This window comes from Macrosteles quadrilineatus, unplaced genomic scaffold (assembly GCF_028750875.1).
Source record: "Macrosteles quadrilineatus isolate MER2022 unplaced genomic scaffold, UCM_ALF_1.0 Scaffold_8__2_contigs__length_117827958, whole genome shotgun sequence".
NCBI lineage: Eukaryota > Metazoa > Arthropoda > Insecta > Hemiptera > Cicadellidae > Macrosteles > Macrosteles quadrilineatus.
This window is the reverse complement of record NW_026542601.1, coordinates 12,285,219-12,313,138: the sequence shown is the minus strand read 5'-3', so window position 1 is coordinate 12,313,138 and position 27,920 is coordinate 12,285,219. Positions and strand designations below refer to the sequence as shown.

At 36.8% G+C, this 27,920-nt stretch overlaps 3 protein-coding genes across 3 annotated transcripts in view; 2 read left to right on the top strand and 1 right to left on the bottom strand.

The window, feature by feature from the left end:
- The window catches only part of LOC129000154 (uncharacterized), a 68,875-nt gene extending 51,014 nt beyond the window's left edge, over positions 1 to 17,861 (bottom strand). Inside the window, exon 1 of the mRNA XM_054427088.1 lies at positions 17,644 to 17,861. The gene's annotated coding sequence lies outside the window, so the exon portion shown is untranslated. The remainder of the gene's footprint in view (positions 1 to 17,643) is intronic.
- A 3,710-nt stretch (positions 17,862 to 21,571) lies between these two features.
- LOC128999587 (uncharacterized protein K02A2.6-like) lies at positions 21,572 to 23,104 on the top strand. The gene has a single exon (XM_054426172.1). It carries the CDS (start codon positions 21,572 to 21,574, stop codon positions 23,102 to 23,104), a length of 1,533 nt encoding a protein of 510 aa, XP_054282147.1.
- Positions 23,105 to 23,993: 889 nt separating this feature from the next.
- LOC128999586 (uncharacterized protein K02A2.6-like) lies at positions 23,994 to 24,788 on the top strand. The gene has a single exon (XM_054426171.1). It carries the CDS (start codon positions 23,994 to 23,996, stop codon positions 24,786 to 24,788), a length of 795 nt encoding a protein of 264 aa, XP_054282146.1.
- The last annotated feature ends 3,132 nt before the right edge of the window (positions 24,789 to 27,920 follow it).

Sequence of the window (27,920 nt, the reverse complement as noted above, 5' to 3'; positions counted from 1 at the left end):
TTTGGTCTGATTTGTACCATTTCAGATTTATTCCTTCCCATGGTTGGTTACTATGACTGTGCTAGATTTCGTGTATATCGCTTCAGCTGTTCAGGAGGAGTGTATTGTAAGAGCCTCGCTCGCTCCACTTTAAAGTTTTCTTGTGCCATTTCCCTTTTACCTAAGTTTTAAGACGGCTGTCCTTGTGTAAAATTTCCTACTAAAGAAATGTTATTCTGAATACTGTTCATTTCCCTTATTTAAAAAAATAAAACCAATTATTCAATGAGATTGGGTATACCGATGTACATAGAGATCTATAATTACCGTCAAGACATTCCTAAGTTGAATTCACCATTGCAGTCATGTTTTGGGAGTGTACATCATTGACATAACCAACAACATCAACATTAGCCCGACAAAGCCACGACGATGTCCAACTTATAATTTCCTAGGTCTTATCTCACCATTGTATGTTGTGAGTGTGTGAGTTGGTCCGGTGCACCGCTGTACTTAGAAGAGACAGCCTACACCGGGACCATAACAAAGGAATTCATGTTGAATAAGAGAAATGTTTACAAATATAGGGTCAAAAAGTGGAAAATGAGCGAGGCTCGATTATTTTCGATTAACCAATTTTGCGACTTGTACCGCCACGTCATTACCGGTCATTACGTCTACAACGCTTACTACTTAGGTAGCTGTACGAACTTGTTTAGCTCCAGAAGATTTATTTTTCTTGAAGGTACCCAGCCAGCCATATTGTTGATGTTTTATTTCAAATCAGCTGTTACAGCTGTCATTCGATCGTTTCAGATCCACCGAACGTTGTGGATTGGAATCGATAAAAGGGAAACTTTGGACAATTTAGTGTGTTTGAGGCAGTTTTATGTATCTTTAAGTATCTTATCACACATGGTGTGTTGTTTCTCTCATAAATAATACTAAAAAACAAGAGCTGATATTAACAACACCGGCAGATTCTTCCTGGGAAAAAACAACTTAAGCACTGTTTAAACTGTGCTAAAACTGTTTAAGCACTGTGTTTAAAACTGTTATTTTCAGTAGATTGACGAAAAATAATTTATCTACTGTCGTATTTAGTTTATTGTATTTGTTTTGTGCCGCCCTTTACCATACTCATAATGTACAGTAATTTTATCACAAATTAACCATGCACCGTGTTTTAGTTAAAAATAAAATCTAGTGATCTCCTGCATTGCCAATGGACAATACTTCACTCCAATCATTGTCTGACAATAGCCTCGAGACAATAACAGAACGTTGTTTATTGTGATTGTTAGTTTTTCTCCCATTGTTCATTGTTCTCTCATCTTGAGACTTTGTCGGACACATTCAATAAATAAAGATACACTCTCTTACCGATCACAAGGTAATTAGAAAGCTACAATATTGTACAGCCGTGCATGTAACAAACAATGCAACGTCACGTTCCAATATTTCTGTGCACTCCAAATTAATAAAGAAACATTCTTTTATTTAAAAGAATTGCAGTTAAGGAATTTCCCTTCGCAACAAATTTATTTAAAATCATATAATTGCCAAGAAGATAAAATTTTGTTCTTCACAAGTATACTGTATTAGTAGATTGGCATCACCTTTGGGGGGTTTTAAGTTACTAATATCAAAAGGATTTTGATTTAGGATAACTTCAGAGTTTTAATCATATTTTGTCTTATACAGTGATTTTGTTATCAAATCTGCAAACAATTTAAAGCAAGTGTAGGAATCAATGATATTTTTAACTATAGATGGGTAGACACCCAATACCCATGTTAAAGTTGTGACCAGCTTTGGAAAGAATATTGACATTTGCATAGACCACGAAACGAGTGTTCTAATTTCAATTACCGATTTCTTTCAAATATGCCAACTTTATAACTAAGAAAACCCGAAATGAAATCTTCTAAACTCTAGCTCTATCAAACTATGAAAAATTATGTAAAACTTTGAATTTTGACAACTACACAAAGTGAGTTTATGAAAAAACCACTGGTGACAGTTAGTCAATAGATTGAATGACTACTTCCAAAAGTTTATGGTTTATAACAAGCTTTCAAAGTGGACTTGAGTTAGTTGATTCTCGAAAAGCAGACAACATGTTGCATTTTATAAGCCTGCGAAGGTCAATTCAAGGTAGCTTAGAGATAATCGGTTGATCGAAGCACGTTATTATCGATCATGATGGCCTACCTCAATCATCATTATCAAAGATAATTAATACACATTTAAGCTACAACCGGTTTTCCAAATCTCGCACAATGTAAATTGTTCAAACCGTTGGCAGAATGAAGGAATTAACATAACTAATCCTAAGACTATAATTATTGCCGGAATAATTTACGATGCCATATTCCAATGACTACTAAAGCCACTACTGACCGACTGATCATTGTTGCTGTCAGCTGGTAGGTAACTCAGCCGAACAGCTGTTCATGACCACGCTACTTACAGCTGATCTGCAAGTCATCTTGCGGTCTGCGGATCTCCCAGTGTTGCCAATGCAAAAACATGATTGCCATAATAACGTACTTATAAACTCTTCGACATAAATGGCAAATTGAGAAAAGAGACATTCCTAAACTGTTACACAACGGTTTGCTTTTTTGTAGAGATGCACAGGTCGTGGAGGAATGTTGCAGAGGTTGATGATTTTTTAGAAAAACTGATTGACTTATCCATCATGTTGCAACAGTAGCTATATATTTTGGTATTCATAACCGGGCATTAAATGATCAATCGAATATTCTAAGAGTGCACAACCATGGTTAATATCGCAAGTGTCCTAAGATACCAGGAGAATCCACAATGTGAAAAGGAAAGCTGTTAACTCTGGTAGTCAAATATGTTGCCAATATTGTAACATGTTAATTTACATTACTAATTGAGATGGGGCGTATTTTAACCCAGTGACAAATGAGTGTAGAATTAAGTGAGATAGTATTTGTAGCTGTGTTGCCGACAAATATAAGCTGTTTCTTTTTTCAGGGCCAAATAAATAATCGTCAAAAATCCCTGACTTCTCTCAGGATCGAACCGGCGACCTTTTGGCCTTCAGGAGAGCACCATAACAACTCAGATTCCCAACTAAATTGATGATATTACCAACAACAATAATGACCTCTGAACTGTAACAAGTGAGAGAATCGTCCAAGATTCTATTTAACTAATAAACAACCACAGAGAAATCAGACCACATTCGAGTAAATCAGCAAATCAGATGTATTAGGGTGATCAGTTAATCGAGTATTATTTTTCCGTGAGGTTGCCAACACTGCCGTATATCTGGGGCGGACAGGTTGGCAGGTTGGGCGCCGCGGGTAAATTATAAATACCTCAGTCTGCTGTAGGTTGCAGCTTTCTCGACATCACTTACTTGATCATTTGATTGGATCATGATGAGATTAGTGATGAAGAGCGGTGAGATGAGCAGATTATCAAATAGCCAAAGGACTTTGAATTTATTTAGCTTTGACCGCATCAAACTGAAAGCAACGACGGGGAAAGTAGCATTGATTGTAAGAAGACCGTTCGTTGACGTTACGCTGACGAAATTATCCCCGGCTGAAGAGGACGAAGTCAAAACAGCCTCAGTCCAGTAAGGTTAAAGCTCACTGGATTGGAACATTGGAACGTCACGAAGAAGAATAAGAAGACGAAATTAAGCTTTAGTAAAAGTACATAGAGGGTTTATTTGAAAACTTTTATGAATTGTATCTATTGAGTATTGTACTCTTGACTATCCTTACTTTATATTTCAAACGCCAAAGCATTAAGGCACGACTCTGCAGTAAATACCCCCGCAGCAGCAAACCTGCCGACTAAGCGAATTTCCATTTGTTTGGTTTGATTTTCAATCAATCTATTAAATTAACATTTATGTTTAACGAGAACCTAGGTTACCCTAGACAGGAGAACGAGAACCCTACAGGGAAACTTATAAAGTGTGTTTTTTATTAAAATGTCAATAGCTCGGTATGAAATAAATAGATCCGCTAAGTTATTTTATCAAAATATATCCATAAACAAGCCAACTACAACATTTTACAATATTCTCCGTAAGAATAACATGGGAATTTTAAATTAACATTTTTTTGAATTTTCTCCGTAACCAATAATTGTACAAAAACACTTTGATATACTAAATTATTTGTTTTTAAGCTCTTTAAAAAGGTCTGGAGAAAAATTTATAAATTTTGTGTTTTAAGTGTAAAAAATGAGAAAACCCCATTTTTATCCCCATTAAACCCACGGTTAAACCCCGTTCCTATGGTCCGATCATGCTGGTACGCGAACTCATTCAAGTTTATTCCGCCTTACACCTCCAAACAAAATTTTGTCAACATCGGACAAAAAATACTGCCTCTGGGGACATTAAAATGAAAAAGTAAATCAGTCCCGGGCCTAGGTCTTACCATGAGACCTACGGTAACAGCTATTTCTCTATAGGGTTTTTTTTATTCGGTAAAAAAAACTTAAAACCTTTGCTGATTAAAATTATAATGTTGGAAACGTAATAGCAGAGGTACAGTGGCATGTTCCACTGAATTTTAGTTCCATGATGAAGAAACAGTACGATTAGTAGTAACTCAGATAAGTTTGGTCTTTTGTAGTACAACAGTGCGAAGTGGATAGTCTTACTTGGCCCTTGCAACTTGGTACGTCAAGGCGCAAGTATGCAAAATGCATGCTGCACTCAGATTGCCTGGCGCGGTTGTAAGGCGCACGGTACACTGATAATGGTGATTATGTTCCTTCTACTTTAATGTTTGGTTAATTTGTTAAATTTATATATTTCAACTTAACTATACAAAAATAAACTGTTAGAAATTTTTTTAGAAATGTTTAATCATAGACATTTGGTAGAGGACTATCAAAAAATTAGTGAATCCACCATGGTAAATGAAGAAATTCATCGATAGATTTCCAAACATTTCAAAACGTATATCACCGTATGCAAATATCAATTTGACCGAAGAAACTCAGGGAAACCTTCCCATTTCCGTTTACTGGTATTCTAATTCCTTGCAGAAATTTCTCTGCTTTCTCATTTCAATTTAATCTCGGAAACAACATGAAGGGAATCATCCAAAACAATCTCCTATAAGTAACTAGATTCACCATTTCGCCAGCATTCCGATGAACCTGACCCCTGCTGCAGATGTAGTCAGATGGATAGAGCCGTTTAAAACCGGTTTACAGAAGGCATTAACCTCCCATTGGCTACCAGCGTTGTTCTTCTTCTCCGTGTTCCCGCGCTTATCTTTCACGTGACTTCCGGGCATACATTATGGCGGGAGAGGTCGAAGTCATTTAAACTATTATCGTAAGTGGATTAGTGGTGGTGTTCCAGAAACTGGTGATTTGTTAACACGCAAAACGTGTATATAGAGTTGTATGAGTTCGATTTACTAATAATAGAACTTCCGTTAATTGTTATCTACAACTCTCTATACACCTACGGTGTTTCTTATGGAGGAGATAAGTATAATGTAATTAAAATTATTTGTTTATCCACTGCTTATAGAGAGGATCACAAACATATGACTAGCAACGCCGTAGAGCCAAAAGATAGTTTCAACGTTCTCACTAAGGGCTATCCATTATTTTCCCCTTATACGACCTCGCCCAATGTTATAAATCTTTTATCCCTACAATTACAAAATGTATATGATTTATAAAGTTAAACGAACGATCTATAAACATATGGATTTTGTTTATATCTTACTTCGGATAAACCATTTAGGTGATAACTCAACCCCAGTACAACCACAGACAATAGAGTAATAATAGAGTTTCTTTACTGTCTGTGCATAGAGTTGTTGCATAGAGTATACTCCAATACACTAACTAAGGAGGTGCTTTTTAGAGGAGTTCTTCTCGCTTGGATTTATCAAACAAATGAGAATAACCCAAATACCAGTGGCAGTCCCAGGATTTAATTAAGGGGGGGTGACCACCGGGGTCCATTCTCCTCTCCGTCTTGGGTGTGTGGTATATCCCCCAGAAAAAGGGGTGTCTGGGGGGCTGCCCCCCCACCGATAAAAATGTGAAATTTAAAGCCTAAAAACGTAGTTTTATACGTTTTTAAGCTCTAAAATATGCTGAAGCTAACAGTATTTATCTTAGCTAATACTGTAAAATATAAAATATTTTTTGGGGGGGGGGGTGGATATAATATCCATCCCATCCCCCCTTAGACCACCACTGCCTAATGCACTAAATATTTTAACGATTTTGGTCAAGTTGGGGGGGGGGGTGGATATAATATCCATCCCATCCCCCCTTAGACCACCACTGCCTAATGCACTAAATATTTTAACGATTTTGGTCAAGTTCTTGTTACTTGAATTCGTCCAACAAATGAGAACCAATGCTGGTAAAAGACAAATAGTTCTCGTTTGGGTAACCAAAGAACCAGAAAACAAATTCAGTATATTTCGTATAACTTAGGGGTACATCACTTATAAGCCCTACAAGTGGCATTAACTCGACTATACACAGTATATTGTCATGAGCCCTACAAGTGACATTAACTCGACTGTACACAGTATATTGTAAGCCCTACAACTGACATTAACTCGACTGTACACAGTATATTGTCATAAGCCCTACAAGTGACATAAACTCGACTATACACAGTATATTGTCATAAGCCCTACAAGTGACATTAACTCGACTGTACACAGTATATTGTCATAAGCCCTACAAGTGACATTAACTCGACTATACACAGTATATTGTCATAAGCCCTACAATTGACATCAACTCGACTATACACAGTATATTGTCATAAGCCCTACAAGTGACATTAACTCGACTATACACAGTATATTGTCATAAGCCCTGCAAGTGACATTAACTCGACTGTACACAGTATATTGTCATAAGCCCTACAAGTGACATTAACTCCACTATACACAGTATATTGTCATAAGCCCTACAAGTGACATTAACTCGACTATACACAGTATATTGTCATGAGCCCTACAAGTGACATTAACTCGACTATACACAGTATATTGTCAAGGTGCCACAGTGAAGGGGGGGTTGTGTAAGCTCCTGGTCCATTGTCCTAAAATGTGGGTTGGTCCTAATGACTGCAGCGGAGGCCGCGTATGATCCTTTCATTTTTTGACTGATTGTCTTATCAGATAGGATCTAGCCTCGAATCTGAATCTGTGCGTTGAAACAAAGCTTTGCTGATGTATACGAAAAACTAAATTAATTAGAAGGTTGGAAATGAGTGGAAAAATATGTAAAAAATGAAATTAAGTTGTTTTGTCAATCTCAATTTCATTGGGGGAGCGACCTGGTCTAGTGGTTTGAGTGCGGAGCGGGACTTCGGTGCCTGAGGTCCCGGGTTGAAATTCCGCCAAATCACCAATGGATTTTATCTAAGTGATAATGCCGCAACCCCTAGGTCTAGCCTGAAGTAATGTGAAAAACAATCCCGGGCTCGTGCCTAGCGTTCTAGGAGAAAAAAATCTCAATTTCAGTAAATTTTAAAGTGGCAAGGTCGAGTCTTCAAAGGAAAATTTGCATTTGAAGTCTGTGTAGATTTAAATTATTTTGTATAACAGCCTTTAACACTCAATCGGTATTATAGTTTTTTAAGCTTTAGAATAGAGGTCTAAATTTAGAGCACAATGCTTCTGGTATTAGACATCATATCCTGTGACCGTTCAAATCTCATTCTAATATAATGAAACATCATTTCACGACAATGGTAGACTTCACGAAAATGTGACATGTTTTATTGCTAAACTCTGCATGGAAATTTAGACAACCTAAAAAATGTCTACCTTTAAATGAATACTGTTCATGTATAGTGCAACAATGTTTGTAATTGTCCATAATACAATCAAATGAATATTGCATGCAATCCTGGAAACTAACGCTGTGGTACACATCAGATAAGACGTAAACTTATACCAAAACAAAGCAGCCGTAAACTAATAATATTTAGTCCGGTGTTCACACGAGTTCACGCTGTGGGAATTGTGACGATTGTTGTACAAGGAACAGCGGGAGGTGGACTGTTCCATCACATACGTTCCTGGGAACTCCTCATGGGAACGGCGGAACTGTGGAACACAGGGTGCCACTAATGCACCTGACCTTGGCGATAATTGATAAACACCGAGGGTAAATTGAGGGTATTTGGCGGGAGGAATAGTGGCTAACCTGTCTAAACCACCGAGAGTGAGGTGACCGGTCGTGTTGACCTCTGTGCTACTGCGGACTAATTGTACTGAGTACTTTCAATGTGCGCTATTTTGAAATCATTGACCACATGACTTATCTCCTGTAGCTCTTTGCTAGGAGCACAGGGCGTTCAAAAGACTGGCCAAGGCATCACAAGGAGCTTCTAGTCCGCAGCCCTCACTCTCTCCGTCCAAGAAGCAGTTTGACCTGGACTACCTCAGCTTCATATTGAACCTCTCCCAGAGAACTACTGCACATGACTTACATGTCTTATCTCCTATAACTTCTTGCTATGAGCACAGGGCTTCCAGAAGAGTTCACCATCCAACCCTATCTTGTGCCAGATCCCTCAGCTGACCACCAAGTGACCAAGTAGTACCTATGCTCACAGCCTTCTTCCTCTACTGTTCTTTTCCAGGTGCCGCAATGTCTTCCTCTCTTTCGTGTCCCTTGCGGGTTCCACTCTAACGCCTTCTTCTCAATGGCAGCATCGGACTTTCGAAGGGTGTGTCCTAGCCACCTCCACTTCCTCCTTCGAATCTCTAAGTCTATCTTTTGTTGCCCTGTGCATTCCCAAAGCTGCTAATTTGAGATAGTGTTTGGCCGCTTTGCCGCTTGTCAAGTACTTTATTGACTGGAGATCAATTCATTTCATGACTCATGAAGGTAAACAAACGAAATAGTCAATGGTAACATGTTTTAAATATGTCAATGATCATCGGGTAATTATCTTGTTCTGGTTATGCAACAGCTGGTCTTGGTCAATCACCAAATTACACGTATGTAATTTGTAATGAGGCACCTATCATTCTATACTCATTGTTCTTTCGCATTTCGGTTGAAAACTACTAGGTATGGATGTATGGTAATGATAATCTTATTTTTTAATTATGGGTTCACTTGATATCCTCTGATTAGTCAAATAACTTATAATTTTCAAATTTTACATGGCAATCAGTCTAGAGATTAGTACCTTCCTGGTGGAGGTTCAGATTCTTTGTTTACCATGACACAACACAACCCGCCGCTGGCGCTGTCCGTGTTACATTGATGTCGGAGGTCTGATGGCGTGTACTGTTGTCTGATTGGCCGCGGCCTCAGGCCTCTAGATTAATGGACCAATGGACGTCATGGACAGTTTGACTGATGTTGGTTGCCTAATCGCTCACTATTATTTAACAGCGAATGCGTAATAGGCTGATACGACTATTGTTCTTTGAAAACACGAATGTTCAGTTACTCAATGTGGTATGCGGTATGCAAGCTACATAAAACTACATAAGCTACAGTAAATAAATGTAAACATTTGTTGAGTGAATAGAACCAAACATCTATTATCGCTTCATCCCAAACAGTCAAGTCTGAACCAGATACAACATTACAATAAATGATGCTATCTCCCAAAATGACATTAGATGGTTATTCGGTCAGTATTTAGACCCCCTTCCATTTTACAATAACCTTTAGTGGACCAATTGCGGCAAAATAAGAAAAATAGCAAATGTAATAAGGAATGTGATATTTGACGCTGGGTACTATTCTGGTCCAGAATTAAGTGAATTTACAAATTAAAAAAATGAAACATCGACTCCAGACTTTTCTGAACGCATATAGACTTAAGATTTTCCAATATAGTGTTACTCACTGACAACATGACGGATTGATAATGGAGAAAACAATCATCGACCACCTAGAAACATAGCGAATCGGCAAAATTGAATCAGCTAATACATAATCAACACCATACGCGGAAAATGAGGCGGCCTGAGATAAAAATATGGTTCGACGCAGGTAATGATCACCTGCGCAGGCCTAATAACTAGAGGCCAATGCCATTACGTCGCCACCCCGCGCAGCGCTGCGCAGTGTTCTACGCATGCGCCGTGGCTTCGATCCTCGCCAGCACCAGAGGGCGTGTGCGAGTTGCTTTCTTGTAATTTCCACACACGATTCTCCACGTAAATATTAGCCTACGATTTTAACCTCTGTTTTTAATCTTGTGTCCGTCTGCTGGATCAGTGGAGTTGTGATTGGTGTTATTAAACAGTAGTCAAATAACGGAGGGTTACCTGCGACTGTGTAGTTATGTATTATTTGCTCTAATTTGAATATTGAGGGTTTTGGCTTTCTACCGGAACACAAACTTAACTTTCCTGAAAGATACTTAGTACCTAATGAAATCTGATTTAGATACTGTTTTGTTTGCAAACATTTGAAAAGCAAAAGTTTCTTCAGTTATAGTTTATGTAGGGTGTTTCTGTTAGTTTGTTATTTAGACGAACCATTAACAAATATTCAATTCAAGGTTTTTTGTATTTTCTAATTTCAAACATACAGGCTTTCATATCATGCACAGAATTTACTCCGATCACTAGTCACAAAAGAAACTTCCCTACGGTAAAACATACAAATTCAATTTTGTCAATCAATCCAAGACAATCCTTTTCAGACGATGCCATTTGAGTACAAAGAATGGACAACAGGGACGAAGCTTTCCCAATACATTCCTCCAGGACTCAGGAGAGGGACGCTGGACTCTGGAGCCAGGACCACAAAGCCGCGAGACCAATCGATCTGGCGTACATCTAGGCTACATGGCAGCATGACGCGTGGCGAGACGTGGAAACATGGACCTACTTAGGTCAGGGAACAGAGGAAAACCGTGCGACAAGGGGCATGGAAGCATGGTAGATTGAGTGACGTGTTTTCTTGGAGCAAAGGTCCATGATGATAGTTTAGTATGTAAAATATCAGAAATTTTTAAGCCCCATGCATAACTCGCATTCCCTCATAATTAATTCAATCAACCCACATTGTTCTTCTTGCAATTCTTATTAATTTTGGCATTTTGATAAATTACAATAAAATGCACTAAACAAACCATGTGTCTCCAGTGTGGTGTGTACAAACAGACTAAGGTTGTTGTACAAAGCTCGGTATATTGACTCAGTGGTAATCTTGAGCAAAGCTCGGTCCCCAAGTTACATCATCGCGTGTAAACTGTTACACCGTGCTGTGACGTAGCTCTGTTGTCTTTCACACACGGGAGGCCTGACTCACGTACAATAGACGATAATCTCGGATCATCTCCCACGCTACAGCTCTAGACGTGCTTTACACTCCAATAGTTGAAAGAGAACAATATAAACTTCTCCCGATCACATTTCACCTCTGATGTAGATGTAAGTAGCAAATTTCTCAATTTAGCCTGATATGATGTTTTCGTTGGAATATTGGTCTTGCATTAGGTCTAATTGCGAAAAAAGTTCCTTAATTGCGTCAAGCGGTCACAAAAAAAGTTGCACGGTTGCACCAAGCCCAAGTAGGGGCGAGTTTCTGGCAGAAGGAATAACCTTGTTTTACGTGTCATCCTAACCTATCCTACTCAATTATACAGTCAAAGAGGGCGCGGGTGGCTCCCTGGAGTAGTCGGCGCAATCCAGGAATACCCGACTACCTGACTAAGGTCAGTTGGTGCAATTAATTCTTCACCCGGAATATTATGAAATTCGCCATAGAGTGTCGCTTTTCCAACCGAAAAGTAACAGTCATCGCGTATCTCTTGTCCTATTTGCCGCTAGAAAGTGAGCAGTACCCCGCAGTGACAACACAGTTTGACAGTTTCTTTTGATGTTGAACTGAGTTGTAGGTTGATATCACTCCGCACGTGGTCCGTAGTTGACGACACGTACAGTTGTCCTCACAAATGTCAAAGCTGAGTGGAGAAGAAAGTGACACTAATGTACGGTCCAGCATCTCGATCACAAACTGACAATGTAGCAAAACCATTGATCACTTTTTTGGTTGCAACATATTAAACATTAAACGTATACTGTAAAAATGGGCGTCGATAAGTGGCAATCTACAATACCAACAGTATTAGTTGTGTCACTAAAGCCTAGAGTGCAATTAAGTAGTTTGATTTACAAGAATGGGGATTCCTTATCGTGGAATTTGACCTTCATGTAGAGGTGAATGATTCTTCATCATCAAACACAGTACACAGGCAGAATATGCAATTAAAATCGTAATCTTCCACCCATAAGCATTACAACACAATGAAAATACATTATAAAAACTTTATTCAATATGGTATAGTAGGCGTTCAATGATTGTCATCGTCTTAAGAACTTTCAACACAAGAATAGGTTTTACTTCCGACATTAAAACTGTTTATCGATGATTTGGCGCGTTAAAACAGCAATGAAACTAATCTATTAACTGACGAACCTTCAATGGGAGTCGCTCAATAAAACACAACAATAAACCGAGTTTGATAGTTATTGACTGTTTTACAACATCTTGAGGTGTGGAGGTGAGGTTGAAGGATAGCTGAAACATCCTTGGTGGCAATCGTCGAGAAATAGTTAAATTGAAAGATGTCGATGAAGAAATTAGCTGCAAGGTTAACATTTTGTGGGTGGAGTGTAAGTAAGGCGATGTAAATGTTTATGGAAACATTGAATAGGTACACTTGCTACAGTTTGAGCTCTGGGGAATAACATTTCTGAAGATTCGGAAAGGTAAATTATCAATTGCCAATCAAAACACAATCTTTAGTGTATACTCCCTAAAATTACAGATAGTAAAGATTATCGAAACCCATTTTTTTACCTATAATTTAAGTTATAACTTATATGTAAATCCCACATCGATCGTAAAATCTCCGCCAACCATTCAGTCAGCTTCAAAGGTGTGTGAGCCAATATCTGATTGAGATAAGTGACTAAAAATCCTAAATTCCTGATCCAGAAGCGATATTTTTATACTACTATAAGGAACATACATTGCGTTCCTACGGTAAAAGCTGCGAATTGGCCATGTATTATCAACCACCTTGTAAATGGAAGACTTCTGAGTTCATCCGTCATTATTTTTCCTGAACCTTTAGTACCTATTATAATTTCTATGTAATATATTGAGCTCGTTTACCCCTCATGTTGTGCGGTTTTGGACAACCACCAGTTCGTGGTAGTCTGTAATCAGATGACCGCGGCGTCGTGGTCCATGACCAATGGTAGATTGCGAGGCTAACGGAAACCCCAAATCGAGAGTACGCGGCTCTAAGTCTTCAGGCTGTTCTTGTCAAGCAGTTCCCGATGTCCCTTGCAAACTATACAGCCCATGTTGTGGTGAAAAGCCCTATACTTTTATAAACACGTCATCTTTGTTAAATAAATCATCAACACGTAGATAAAAACACGACCATAAATAATTTCACAAGGTATTTCTTAACGGCTGCGTCAATTTTTCCGCAACTACGTGAAAAATGTTGTCGCTTAGGGGGGATGATCTGTATAATAGGCCTGCAAGATTTGTAGTGGATGGATGAAGTAATGAACATGACGTTTCGCTGAGTGAGATTTGAACAGTTAACCTAGCCGTGACGGGGGCTCTTTGAAGACCTTGAATTGCGGAAAACCCCTCTTAGGTAGTGATAATAAGTTGGCTGAGAAGGCGTTACAGCGCTGATATCCAGGCATGCGTGTGAGAGAGAGAGAATGCTCGAAGCCTAATTGTAACAGCTACTGTGGTTACTGCACGTCACACGACTTTCAAACTCATCTCCGTGGAAAAGTGAGTCTGAAAATGATATTAGGTTATGTAAACACACACGGGTAGTTCAGATTTCAGAACTGAAATGATTAGAGAGAAGAGAATCAGAGAGGTTAGAATAAAATTTAGCATCAGGCTTGAGTAGTGCCTTTATGATATTTGTTAAGTAAGAGAATTAATTTACCTTGAACTATTGTCTTCTTTGTGAATCTTGACGTGTCTTGAAGTTAGTGAAATGAGAGGAAAACTTTGTACTGTATAGAGAGAAAAATCACTAAATAATCAAGAACAAAAATAATTTACAATAGTTTATATTCTTCAACATCAACACTGAACACTATAACCAACAAAAATACAAAAGCACATGTTAATATTCAAAAACCCAAAACAAAAGTTAGAGCCAGACCAGAGACAAAAATATGTTAATTTTAAAACATTTGTCTTGGAGACAGACAAATGGCAAAGTAAATAAAAATTATACTTAACAAGAACTGTGTGGTGACTGTGGAATTCCGCTGTAACTAAAAATACTGTATGACTATGCAAAAGTCGCCATGTATCGCATGTCCATTTAGGAAAGCTTCATTAATTAGTTGCATGTGACAAATGAGATGAGTCCAGAATCGATCTTAGTCTGGATAGAACCAGCAACTTTGGTAGGTCAGATTATAAGGTAAGCACTGTAACCACTCTGGGACCCAACACAGTTTGATATATAGGCATATATTTCATGCATAAAGGCATATATAGGCATATTTGATATAGGCATATAAATCCCATTATATGCCTAACAGATTAACATAGATTTTTTTCATATTCCCTCACACGTTCATTTCGATTGTGCATTGTTGTTATTTTTATTTTTATATACCTGTTGCTTAAACACGATAAATAGTACATTTCATAACAATTAGTACAAAATGGGTCATTGCATATTCAAAAACTTTTGCATAGTGAACATTTTTTTCTCTTCGTAATCAATGTAATGATGAATTTTCGCAGGTGAACATAAGCGAAAACAGGTGATTTCACATTACTGCACGATTTTTACTCCCTATGCTACTTTAGATCCGAGACGCATGCATTAGAAACAGCTGTTTACGCTGCAGTATGACGAAAATTTGTTTGCAATGTCATAATAATCCTCGACGAAGCAGTATTTTTAGTATTTACACTAAGTATGGCCATTGACAATTATAGTCACAGGTATGACTTTGTATCACTGATATCTATTATTTAGCACTGAATGAATTACGACTGTCACTGTAATTATTCTGGCGTATGATACACGATATGGTGACACACTAATGGTGTTTAGCAATGTGGTTTAAATAAACTGTACCCATAGTATTCCACGGTAATCCGGAAGGTGCCTAACAAAACAGTTAAAAGGAACTGTTCATGTTACTTATAACACACGATATCTCCATAATCACAATAACGCAGTCTTTGAAAATAAAACCAGTAAAAAAATCCGTTTGTGAAACACTACGGTCGTTGCCAAGCCAACAGAAGATTGTGACATGCTGATGGCTGTGGTCCACGCACACATAAAGATATACACAAAAACCAATATTCGACTCTTGAAACATATTTTTAGCTTTATATTTACAAGTATTTTGAAAATTTGTCAGGATGTCACAGATTAGCTAGGCCGGTTCATTTCCGGACACCCAGTGCGAGACACGCGAACGCTGGCCGCGGGCTGGAACGGTCGTCTACTTCCTTCAATCATCACTTCCAACACCTCGGAACAATCTAATTGGCGAGCTTTCTACGAGGAAACGCGGCAGATGGAACTGTAAACACGGAGGAAATCAATCCGAGGACTTCCGCGTGACATATATATCCAGTGTATTTAGTGTAAGTTACCAACTACTTGGAATGTAATCCCAAATATATTGGTCCTGTGTCAGTGATTGATGTAAAATTTTGTAATGTCCATTAGATAAGTCTAAAGTACCTTTATGGGTGGTAAACTTATTTTCCCATCACTTCTTATCAAAATAGTAGTGATAGCATCATCACCGAGGCTGACTGCTTCTACAATCGTATGTCCAGTGGTATTGCCTCGACTTTAAAAAAACCTGGATAGCTGAGTGTTTAAAGTAACAACTAAGTGAGTGGCCTGGTAAACAAAGGTAACCGGTCTGGCCACGAGAAAAGTCAGTAGCTTTTGATGGCTCGAAACTGGACCCAGATGTCCCTGATCATTGGGCTTTTAATAACTGATTCTGGCTATAGAAACAGATGTTCTTAGTCAGCAACAAAGCTTTACAAGGCATCTCACTTCTTTAAACACTCCCTTCCCTTATTTGGGTTAAGATATGCACCTAGGTGGCGACCCCATCTTAATTGATAACTATGATAATGAAAAAATAGGGTTTCAAAAAGGATTTATTGCAACGTGATTATTTGACTTGACTTGCTGTTGGATAGTACTACCTCAAACTGAGCCTCGCATGAGCTCTAGCATTGACTATTGTACAGTATTGATAGTCAAATGCTCTAGACATGGCTTGTGTGTGAGACAAGAGCTGACATTTCTGAAGGACGCGGCGCTGGTGCTCCAGCTTCCTTTGAAGGTTGAGGTTGCTTTGCCGGCGGCTCGAGGTCCAGGAGGATTAACATTAATCTTTAATCCTTAAACATTAATTAACATTAATGTTTAATCCTCCTGTGTAGCTCGAGGTACGCCAGGTTGTTTCTGCAATTCTCCTAGAATACTACTGTCCAGTAGCACATTTTAAAGATCTGTATAGAAACCCTTTGCTTTTGCCTTATATCTTCATATTTATACTGTATATATTTATTGTCCGTGCGTGCAGAATTTACTCTTTAAAATATCAAATAACAACGTTACCTATACATGTTACTTAAAAATTTTGCTTAATCCTAATGGAGGAACCTAGTCTGTATTCTCGGTTTTACAACCTTGGATAATATTGTTCCCTTGGTTCAAAACTTAAGCAAATAATCTGTCTTATGCCGTTTTCGTATAATACAATACCCTTTTACTGCCTAAAGACCTACTGTAGATCCACACCTTCAAGACTGAAGAGTGATTTACCTACATCAGTCAGGTTGCAATTTTCACAAAATTAGCCAATTGTCGTAAACTATTTCGTCTGTCTCTTGTTTACAATCTGACTCTGGTTAAACATTAAACTGGAGGATCAGCTGTTAGATTAATTCATATTTGAACCGTGAGGTGCTATAAAAAAATTGCAACACTGGATCTTTCAAAGTGAGCTCTATAAACAATAGAAACGTTAGAGGACTAAGCCCTAAAGGAAATTACCTTTTTCTGTAGCTACCATTTGCAAGGTGCTCTGGATCATAAGCTAAACGACACCTTCGTGGAAATTGGTTAAGTAGGACAGCTAAAAGGGATGTTTCAGGGAACCCCTAGCAATTTATCATTCATTGAGATGGAACCAAAAAGTGATTGACCTTTCTCGGGATCGAACCGGCGACCTTTTGATTTTTAGGTGATAAATAGCAAAGGTAAACAGAACTAGCAAGTTAGTTGTGATTGCCCCAACAAAAGAGCCAGAGCTGATATTAAATAGCAACAATGTTATCATATTATTGGTTAAACACTCCTCTTCCACATTAAACATGAGTAGGTTTTTTGGTATTATACTGTATAGCAATCAATAACTGAGGCAGCAAAGTAGCAAATAAGTCTTTATGTGTAGAAGCCCTATTTACATCTTTCAAAAACTAAGGTATTGCTCATGAACATTAATTTATAAGCTGTGCAAAATAGCAAGCTATCAGAACACCTAGTTTTTAATTGGACGCTGTCCGTAAAGAGGATTTTTTTTTTTACTAAATTAGTAAAACGCCGTATAACAGTGCTCATTAGGAACTCACCTTTAATCAGTTCCACAGACTCGGGAAGTCACAGATCACTAAACACTACATCCTTCAGAAGGTACACAGCCGGTAAAAACATCGGTATCGGTAGCGGGTAGTTGGCCAGACAATGGACAGTAACAAATAACAATAACAGACACTAGCGCTATCGCGTGCGGTGGGCACTCACGGAACTATCGGCACGACTACACTACGCAGGCGTACTGGGCTGACTGACCAACAGCGCACGCGCCTAGCCGCGGGACGGGAGTCGCTCACTGGTGAGTCGGTCTTTTGCTGGGAGTCGATCCTGCTTTGGATTTTTACTGAGTAGACCAAAATAGACGTTCAATTTCAGGGTTGCCTATTATCCACGGCACTAGAGGGGGTTTTTTAGATGCCTTGTTAAGTTAATTGTAGGGTCGTGTCGTACACATAGTAGGCTATTGAAATAGTAAACATAATTTCTAGCCCCAAATCGACTATTTTCAACACGGGGTCTAACGACGTAGGTGAATTTGATACGATATTTTATGTACTCTATATTTACCGGAACTGTTTTCATATGAAAAATCAGCTGACACATAATTTCAAAGATAGAAGAATGTACGGTTCATCTGATGTCCTCAGCAGATTTTTGCTTTAGGGATGGATAGTAGAACCTCTTCAATCCGAACTAAATGGGACCTGGGGTAGTTCGGAGGTTCGGACTATTGAGTAATTGAATAGTTTGGGTTACAGAACATGTTGTTTTTACATAACAATAGCTAACTCGTGGCCAAAATGGATCGTAAATTTTACGGTAATACTGAAAAACAGCTTTATAAAGTAAAATATAGTGTCAATGCCTATTTAATACAGTAGTAAACATAGTGAATAAACAGTAATGCGCATTACAATAAAACAATTACGGCGCGTATATCAATAAATACAGTAACATTCATCAATAGGCATTCGGATTAGTGGACGTTCGGATTATGGGGGTTCGGATTAAAGAGGCTGGAAAAGAAAACTAGGCCTAAATGTGTTTTTTTTCTAAATCACGTTATGCGTGAGTGAACAGCTCTCTACAATGAGTTGTTCTCCGCAACCAGTTCGCGCCCTGACTCTGCGTCGTCTACGCATGCGCATTGATATCTCTCGTTTACTGCGCCGCCGCACCGTGGAGGTCAATAACACGGGCGCTCCGTCTTATCTGTTTTATGCTTCCGCCCGTCGAGTGAGGAATGTTGTAATGAATGCAGAACACCCTAGTAAAGAGGTACACGAGAGTTGTAATTGGGAATATAGTGAGTTGGCAGCCCAACGTCGAGTCGTATAGTTAATTATTGTAAAGGATTGATGATACAGTCCATATAAAGTAAATTTATTTATAGCCTAACTAGATTTAAAATTTATCAAGCTATGAATATGTCAAACAGTTTTGGTTGAGCAAGATATAAAAAATTGAAGGAAGTAGAAGTACATAGATAATAATATCCCCCGTTTTTGAAATAGTCGAAATACTCATACTGTAATTTATTCAACTATTGCATTTGAAGTTTTTTTTAAGTATAACTTATTAATTCATTTTTATAATAAAAATCAAATAAAATTGAGTTTGTATGCGAAATATTTTACTGTATGAACTGGCTAACCTAATCAGCTAAAATAATATTAATCTAGTCATTCGCTTGGATGCATTAATGTGTATGCAAAAAATAATTTCTTTGCATCTTATTTACTAAAAAATCTTTACTTAAGTAAGTTTACACCATTTACCAAGCCCCACTTTAAGTCCGTAATTTATTCAACATTAACCAACGGTTCATTGGTTAAATTAGTTAGCTTTGGATAATTCCTAGGTGGAGTGTACCACTGTACCAGAGGTGGGACGAGGACTTAAAGGACATTTCGTTCTCTTTTTGTTTATTTATAAATAGCTTTTGACGAGATGCCTTAAAATAAAACAATATTATTTCGACAAATGTGCGTAAACATATTTTATATTTTCACAAATCAATCATGGAGGCAATGCTGAATAAAACATCACGCATCATGTATGCTACGGTACAGCTCAAATGACCCAATCCAACGACATGTACAGCTTTCTAGGATATTTCATCTCTCATCATTTTTGGTTTTTGTTTTTGTCAAACAATTAATATTATGCCTTACCCGTCGTCTTCATTATCTGCTCTAAATACGGTGTATGGTCTTATGGCCATAAAACATCATGTAGCTACTCAACTCCTCAGTGTTATTTTAATGCATAGAATAGAAACATTATTTTTAACAACCAACAACCTGTCTTTTAGTAGAAGTAAAACCACACTGTTTTCTCTAAACACGTCATCTCTTTACCGCCGAGGCGCCGACGTTATCAAATGTAAGGCACTTTAGTTAAGGGTTTTCTCTTAGTTCTTAGTTTGGGGATTTGCCACTGAAAATAGGTAAAAATCATGAAAATAAAAAAAAATATTGTTTTTCATTTCTTTGTACATTGGACCCTATTACATCCAAAAAGTATGATATAATACATGTCTGAATGTTATTATATGTTATAACCAACGGGTTTCGCTCTTTACGATAGCTACAAGATCATAGGACACACCTTCTTATTCAAACGCGGTTTTCCGCAACATTGAAATTTTACGTTTTTCAAGACAAAATTTGATATATCTTGAGAGCCACTAAAGTTACAATAATGAAATTTTTACCAATTATTCTAGACAATATTAGGAAAATATTTAGGTAGAATTAGGTATCTAAGTTAATTAGGTACTAAAAACATATATTTTTTTAAACCTTTTTCTAAAGAAAAATTATATTTAATATGTCACAACTAAAAAAGTATCTGAGATTGATGTGTCTTTTCTAACATACTGTATGTTTAACAAAATACCATATGTTATGTTTAATAAGTTAACTTTGTTTTTGTTTACAATCATTGTTATTTAGGATTCAATTCAGAATACACCTATTTTATTTTACCAATCTTTTATTTAATATGTAACAGTTTGGCGACGAGGAAAACCAGTTTTTAATTTTTTTTTTACATTCTATTTATTACAATTTATTTTTTAATATGAGTGACCTAAGTTACACTGAAAGTTTGGCTGATTTAAAGAAGATTAGAGTAGTAGTGAAGGGTCAGTTGTCTAAGGCTGAAAGATGGCTAGCAAACCTACAAAACATGTCAAAAGAAGTAATCAAAACCAGGATAACAACAATTGAAGATTATTAGGAAAGATTTAATTCTGTACAACAATTAATAGAAGACAAAACTGAAGAAGCTGAAATTGAGAAAGAAATAGATTACAGAGTAGAAATGGAGGACAAATATTACAAGGTAATGGATGAGTTACAAAAACGTATGGGACAGCTTGCAGAACTACAAGTGAACACTCAAAATATTGTGCCTAGTACATCAAATTTGTCTACTCCACAACGTCGATCCACTACTTCCTCAATGATTTTCACACCATATCAGGAAAATGAATCATTCAAGAACTTCATTCGTCGATTTGAGATATTTCTATATCTACATAGCCAAGAATTGGAACCAAAGGATCAAGTGTACACAATGCTACATGCCTTAACCCCACATTTACATCAGAAGCTGTATGATTTGTGCGCTCCCGAAAGTCCTTTGGATAAAACAGATGCTGAATTAGTAAGTCTTTTGGCTGATTATGTTGACCCTAAACCTAGTACTTGGGCCTTACAACACAAATTTATGACAAGAACACAAGAATCTGAAGACACCGTAAAAATATATTCCGTTGAGCTTCAAAAGTTATCTTCAGACTGTGACTTCAACTGTAATAATTGTGGGAAATCAATTGCAAACACATTACTACGCATGCAGTTTATAAGAGGTATTAGCAATTCAGACATAAGAACAAAATTATTACAAGAAAGATCTGCTTCATCGTTTCAAGATGTAGTGAAACTTGCCTCCATCATGGAATTGGCAAAGAACGAAAGCTATATAGTAGAAGAAAACATTCATTCAAATGAGAAAATCAACAAGATAGCAGGTACAGGAACAAAACCACCCCATTTTTCTCCTACTTGGAACAAAAAGTTAAAGTCTCCATTTGAACGCCTCAAAGGTAAATGCTATCGTTGTGGATCACCTAGACACAGGGCACATCAGTGTAAATTTATCGGAGAAATATGTAAGAAATGCAACAAACAAGGGCATATTGCTAGCGTATGTTTAGGCACAAAACAAACAGAAATTCATTGTACCGAAACTGACAATACTATAGACTATTATAAGGAAGAGAAACAAGAGGTTTTTAAGATACACAACCAGAGTGCCGGTAATGACAAGTTTATGGTCGAGATACTTATTGAAGGTAAACCTGTGCGGATGGAGTTAGATACTGGAGCAGCAATAAGTATTCTACCATACTCTACCTTCAAAAGTCTCAACATAAATAAAAAGATTTTCCACACAAACATTGAACTAAGGACATACTCAAGCGAAATAATCAAACCCCGGGGTGTCGTCTTTGTAGAATGCACTTACAATGATCAGGTGTTTGTTGGGAAACTCTACATAGTGAACCAAAATTTCGATGCAATTTTCGGAAGAGAATGGATTAGAGAGGTCAAACTGGATTGGGCAGAACTTAAAACAGTTAGTAACAATACTACATCTACTGCACTCGAAGATCTTTTGGATGAATTCAAGGAATTATTTGAACCAGGAGTAGGACTCATACCTCACAAAAAAGCACACTTACAGCTTGTTGAAGGGGCAAGACCTATTTTTGTGAAGGCTCGTCCAGTCCCATATGCATTAACTGAAAAAGTAGAAATCGAGTTGAATCGTCTGGAAGAAGCTGGAATCATTTCCAAAACAGACAAGTCCGATTGGGGTACTCCAATTGTACCTGTAGTAAAGCCTAATGGTAACATACGAATATGTGCTGATTACAAGGTTACAGTAAATAAACAAATCAAAGAAGAACATCATCCAATACCTCGGATCGAAGACATTTTTGCTCAAATGAATGGAGGACAGTTGTTCTGTACTTTGGATTTAAGTAACGCTTATCTCCACTTGGAAATGGATGCTGAGAGTGCAGAAATTCAAACTTTGAGCACTCATAAAGGACAATACATAGTTAACAGACTGATGTTTGGTGTAAAAGTTGCTCCAGGAGTTTGGCAAAAGGTGATGGACGGAATCCTTCAAGACCTTCAAGGTGTTCAGTGCTTCTTCGACGATATAATAATTCAAGGAACGTCATCAAAAGAACTACTAGAAAGACTAAAGCAAGTGTTTGAGCGTTTAAGGAGTCAAAATTTGAAGTTGAACCGTGACAAGTGCAAATTTTTTCAAAAGAAAATTGAATACTTAGGACATGTTATTGACGCCACTGGAATCCACAAAAGTAAGGATAAAATCACAGCAATTACAAATGCACGAAGGCCTCAAAAGTCAAAACATACAGGAACTCCGATCATTCCTAGGGCTTGTTAATTACTACAACCGGTTTGTAAAGAATTTGTCCACTGTTTTAAATCCTTTACATAGACTTCTAAAAAAAGGGCAGTCATTCATATGGGACAGTAAGTGTGAAGAAAGTTTCCAAAACATCAAGAAAAGAATAACAAGTGACACAGTTCTTTGCCACTTTAACCCAGACCTGCCATTGATCCTTGCAACTGACGCTTCACCTGTGGGACTTGGAGCAGTGATATCACATCGTTTCCCAGATGGAAGTGAAAAGCCTATAGCTTTTGCTTCAAGATCATTGACCAATGCTGAAAAACATTACAACCAAATCGATAAAGAAGCCACAGGTATATACTGGGGGTTGAAGAATTGTTTTTCTTATTGCTACGGACGTCATTTCACACTCATCACGGACCATAAACCATTAGTGTCAATCTTCGATCCCAACAAGAGCCTACCGTCAATGTCAGCTACGCGACTATTCAACTACTCCCATTTTTTATCAGGATTTAACTACACAATTGAATTCAAGAGAACTGGTGACCATGGGAATGCAGATTTCCTCTCAAGATTTCCTGTGGAAGATTCAAAATTTACAAGTATTGACCAATTTGGACATTTTCAAACAAACCAATTGAACACCATAACTATCAATCCCAAAGAACTAGCCGAAGAAACTAAGAAGGACGCATATCTAAAACAAATTCTTGAGGCTCTTGAGGAAGGTCAATCATTAGAGCCATTGGGATTTCACGATAATGAAGTTACATTACATGAAGGATGCCTCTTCAAAGGGTGGAAAGTAATCATCCCAAATTCCCTCAAGAAAAGAATTCTCAATGAACTACACTACGGGCACATTGGTATAGTAAAAACCAAAGCTTTGGCAAGAAGTTACTGCTTTTGGAGAGGAATGGATAAAGACATTGAAAACATGATTGCTGTTTGCAAGCCTTGTCGTGAGAAACAAAATTCTCCAACGAAAGAGATCAACCATCCTTGGGAACCAGCAACTCAGCCATGGGAGAGAATACATATTGATTTCATGGGCCCAACAAATGGACAACAATTTTTCATTGTTGTTGATGCCTTCTCCAAATGGGTAGAGGTAATACCCACAAAAACAGCAACTACCGATTGGACTATTAAGGAGTTGAAGAAACTTTTTAGTACTTTTGGTCTTCCAAGCCTCCTAATTTCAGACAATGGACGAAGTTTCACTTCTCTTACTTTTCAAGAGTTTCTTAAGTCATGTGGAACTCGACACAAAACGACTGCTCCGTTCCACCCATCATCTAATGGACAAGCTGAACGCTTTGTACAAACAGTGAAGAAGATGTTGAAGTCGATATTAGATGAACCAGGAACACTTGACAGTAAAATTCACAAGGCGTTAATTCAACTCCGTCAAGTACCAAACTCAACAGGAAACTCGGCATACTATCTCATGTTCAACAGACAAGTAAGAACATACCTCAGTGTTATGATACCTTCTAGAATCGAGGACTCAAAAGACAAACCTAAAGGTATAACACGCATATTTAAGGTGGGAGACCGTGTTCAAGTGAGAAACTACTACAAGGGTCAGACAAAATGGAGTTTCGGAAAAGTTACATCAAGAGATGGAAATCTACATTACAACGTTGAACTGGAGAACGGAGTAACATGCAGACGACATGTAGATCAAATGCTGCGATCAAGACTTTAAAGGGGGAAAATTGATGTGTCTTTTCTAACATACTGTATGTTTAACAAAATACCATATGTTATGTTTAACTAGCTGTTGTACCCGTGCTTTGCAACGGGAAGAGGACACAAAATAGTAACATTTTAATCTTTACATCTGTTGCATATAATAGTTACATATCCGCCAACGCTTTTAGAAACAAAATTCAACTTTTATGGCCTTAATAGAAAAGTTTAAGTTATGACTTTTAAATCTGGTAAGTAGTGGATACCACCATTTTGGTTTTGATTAATTTTAAATATTGTGTAGGCTGATATGCGAAACACTGACTTCGAATAAAACTTTCACATACATGATTTACCTTCATCTCCCTTAATTACATATCTTTTTTCTTTATTTTTGACATTTTAAATTTCAATTTTGAATATGCAAAAATACCAATTAATTTAAATGAACATTTTTTTTTAATTTCACTCTTCTTCATATTAAATCACAAATCCTTCCATCTTCAGTTTCTTCACTCACAATAAATCATTAGCAAAACTAAGTCAGCTGTTATAAGCTTTAGAAATATTGTTGTGCCTTATCAATAGTCTTTTGAAAATATTAAAGAAACTATATCTATACTATAACAAATTTTAAACAAATAATTTAGCATTAAGGACAGCAGACAAAACTAATATGATTATCAAAGCGTCGAGGACCAAAAAATGTAATAGCAAATACAGTATATGTTTCATTGCATCTCTGATTCTACTCTACAAAAATATCAACAAACAACTTATACAAACCAGTTCTTTTAATCAGTTCCATCGTCCATTGCCTTTATATTTTCACACTTACTATTAAGTAAACATAGCAACAGATATTTCAATGATTTTAGAAACAAAAGAACACTGTGTACTGCTTAGTTTTATGATATTTTCCTTGGTTTAATTTAATCAGTGGTGTGGCAATACCCAAATAATAAATTTATCAAATAAAGTAAATGTGAACTTAAAGCTATGTTAAGATAAAATAAGAGTATTTTGTATTACCATTTGATAATTAAATATTAGGCCTATATGTATACACTGTTGTATACACATATACAACAGATTTTAGAACACAAAAATCGACGTACAATTTAGTTATTGATGATATGCTTTAGTTTAATTTAAGCATAGGTTTAGCAAAACACAATAACTAAATTTACCTAAATATACATATAAAAAAACAATGTGATGTGCAAGTTATGTTAAGTTAATCTAACACATGTTAAGCAGTTCGAATTTATTTCAAGTAGCCTCCAAATTCATACAAAACATCTATACATTGTAATTTTCTTACTGTTTCCATGAAAATATATCAATAACATTATTTTCATAACACTTAAGACACTTTAAAAATTGAAAGCAGGGCCTGAGTTGATAGAGCAACGCTTTTAGAATTTTTTTTTATTTCTATAATCATTGACATAGTTTTTGAATAAATGGCCTTTGATAAACTTTTAGATTAAATAAACCAACCACATAACTATGTGAAATATTATATTTTATTTCATTGGATCAGCTGTCTTAAATTGTGAGATATGCAATTTGGCAGTTTGTTCTTGTTTACATTGAAATGCCAAGGCAAATGTAAATATTGTGGGTATTCCCATTGCAGCCATGGAGACCAATCAATATTTACTTTTAAAATCCTCACCACAGAACTTTTAAAGCCAAAGGGGCAAAGTCCACGGTCAGTATCGAAGTGTGAATAGTCCTATAATGGTCCTTGGTATAGTAGCTATATTTTTGTAAAATTTAAGCCCAGTGGGTTCAGTAGTTCTTGCACCTATTAGTAATACACATACAGACAGACACCATTAGATTTTTATATAATAGTATAGATATTAGTAATACACATACAGACAGACACCATTAGATTTTTATATAATAGTATAGATAAGTTAACTTTGTTTTTGTTTACAATCATTGTTATTTAGGATTCAATTCAGAATACACCTATTTTATTTTACCAATCTTTTATTTAATATGTAACAGAGATATTATTAAGAACCTACCTACATATTAGGTTTAGATAACTGTCTTTAAAAAAGCACCAAATTGATCAGAATCCATGAAGAACTCTCTTCAGAATATCGATTTTTAAAAACCCCTACAAATTGACCGGAAAACCTCTATTTTATTTTTTTACCACCTATAATTTATATTTAGAAGTAAACCAAAATTTTTCTATTTTTTGTTAAATTATACCCTACTAGAAAAAAAAATAGTTTCACGACTTTCCTAATTTAATAAAAAAAAATCACCCTTTTCAGTGGCGAATCCCCTTAACTAACAAGCGTTATTTATAGTACTCTGTACTGTACGTACACTGTACATTGACACCACGGTAAAAAACGCAACTGGCACCGACAATACCTAAAAAAAAACGTAGAATCCAAAAAGTATTAAGTACTAGCAGAGTACCCGTCCTTCGTACGGGGTTGGAATATAAGTATAAAATGCTTATTGCAGTTATACTTAAGCTTTGCGATTGCAATGGGTGGAGGACACAGTTTGATAAAATTTGCTTTTTTAAATTTACAGTATTCTATAGTATTACACATCTACCATAGCCATAATGTTCTACCATTTCACCAAACAATAGAGAAAAATAAATTATCAATTCGCAAAATATCACAAATTATTCGTGAAATGAAAAACATAAACATAACTGTAAACAATCCTACTTTGACAGTTCTCATTGCGAATCACAGTTTTTTGTTGCTGCTTAGTTCAAATTAGCTGTTTTCATAAATGCAAAAAAAATATAGTACTGCACCCCGTTGGTAAATCTTATAACTTTTTAATGCTTTTCCATATCATAGAACCAACTTTTTTAGTTGAAACAGCTGACTAAATTCTTTAATTCCCTTTAAATATGAATACTTATAAGGTTAACATGGGGAATTACAGAGCCACTGGGGCGGAGCCCGAAAGGATTTTTGAGATAAGAATATGCCTATATGTTAATCGGGAATGTAAGCTATCATCATGCCAAATTTCAGCCCAATCCGTCCAGTGGTTTATGCGTGATTGAACTTCAAACAAACAAACAAACAAACAAACACACAAACTTTCACATTTATAATATTAGTAAGATAAGATTATCATCATCAATTGA